The sequence below is a fragment of the Myotis brandtii genome, unplaced genomic scaffold (genome assembly GCF_000412655.1).
Source record: "Myotis brandtii unplaced genomic scaffold, ASM41265v1 scaffold423, whole genome shotgun sequence".
NCBI classification, from domain to species: domain Eukaryota; kingdom Metazoa; phylum Chordata; class Mammalia; order Chiroptera; family Vespertilionidae; genus Myotis; species Myotis brandtii.
In genome coordinates, this window is record NW_005366214.1 from 90,901 (window position 1) to 91,719 (window position 819).

At 61.5% G+C, this 819-nt stretch overlaps 1 protein-coding gene across 10 annotated transcripts in view; it reads left to right on the plus strand.

The window, feature by feature from the left end:
- Positions 1 to 346: 346 nt before the first annotated feature.
- MAX (MYC associated factor X) overlaps positions 347 to 819 on the plus strand; it is a 23,670-nt gene continuing 23,197 nt past the window's right edge. For 5 of the 10 annotated variants that reach the window (XR_001363616.1, XM_005874010.2, XM_005874011.2 and 2 more), the window contains exon 1: positions 491 to 743. Coding sequence is in view for 7 of the 10 variants with exons in the window: in XM_005874010.2 (XP_005874072.1) it covers positions 708 to 743 (36 nt within the window). In the remaining 3 variants the exon portion in view is untranslated. Of the gene's footprint in view, positions 744 to 819 lie in introns of all 10 variants that reach the window. The other 5 variants (XR_001363615.1, XR_001363614.1, XM_014545907.1 and 2 more) reach the window with 2 other exon arrangements.

Consider the following 819-nt stretch of genomic DNA (forward strand, 5'->3'; position numbering starts at 1 on the left):
CGCCCCAGGACGCAATGCAGAGCCACTCAGAGCACTAAAAAAAAAATAAAGTAAAACCACTCGTACCAAGGAGAGGCAGCGTTATTTAGGCAGCCGGCTACTCCCCCAGAGTCTCCACCCTGTCCCCTGGGCCCAGCGCCCAGCACTCAAACGGTGCCCGGCTTCAGGAACCCCAGCTCCCTCCACGTGTCCTGTCTTCCCAGCAGCCTCCGCAGCTGCCTAGGGAGGAAACCTCCTGACAACTCGCGGTCTACGGACTACGACTCCCAGCAGGCACTGCGGCGCTTCTCTCTCCGCCCCCCCTCCACAGGATACGCAGGCGCTCTGGGTTCCCTTCGCAAGCCGGGCTAGCGACAACTAGATGCAGTTCCTTATGGGATTCGTAGTTTTTCTGGCGCTAGCTAGGCCGTCAGTGAGAGGAACAGGAACTACAAGTCTCGGTGGCCCCAGCGTGACGAGCCCGGTCACGTGTCGGAGGGCCGACCGGGCGTGCGTGCCGCCGTTGATCCGGTGCTGCAGTGAGGAGGTGGTTCTCGCCCGTGTTGTGTGTGTGTGAGTGTGAGTGTGTGAGTGAGTGAGAGAGCGAGTGAGTGAGTGAGTGAGTGAGTGTGTGGGGGGACTTGCTTGTTGTCGGTGACTTCCCCCTCCCCTCCACCCTTACCCCTTCCCTGGCGCTGCTGCAGTGGCCGCTCCCTGGGCCGTAGGAAATGAGCGATAACGATGACATCGAGGTGGAGAGCGACGTGAGTCCCTGGGTTTCTTCCTTCCCTTGGGGGTTGTCAGGCGGGGACAGCAGGGACAGCGGCCTGGCCCTCAGCC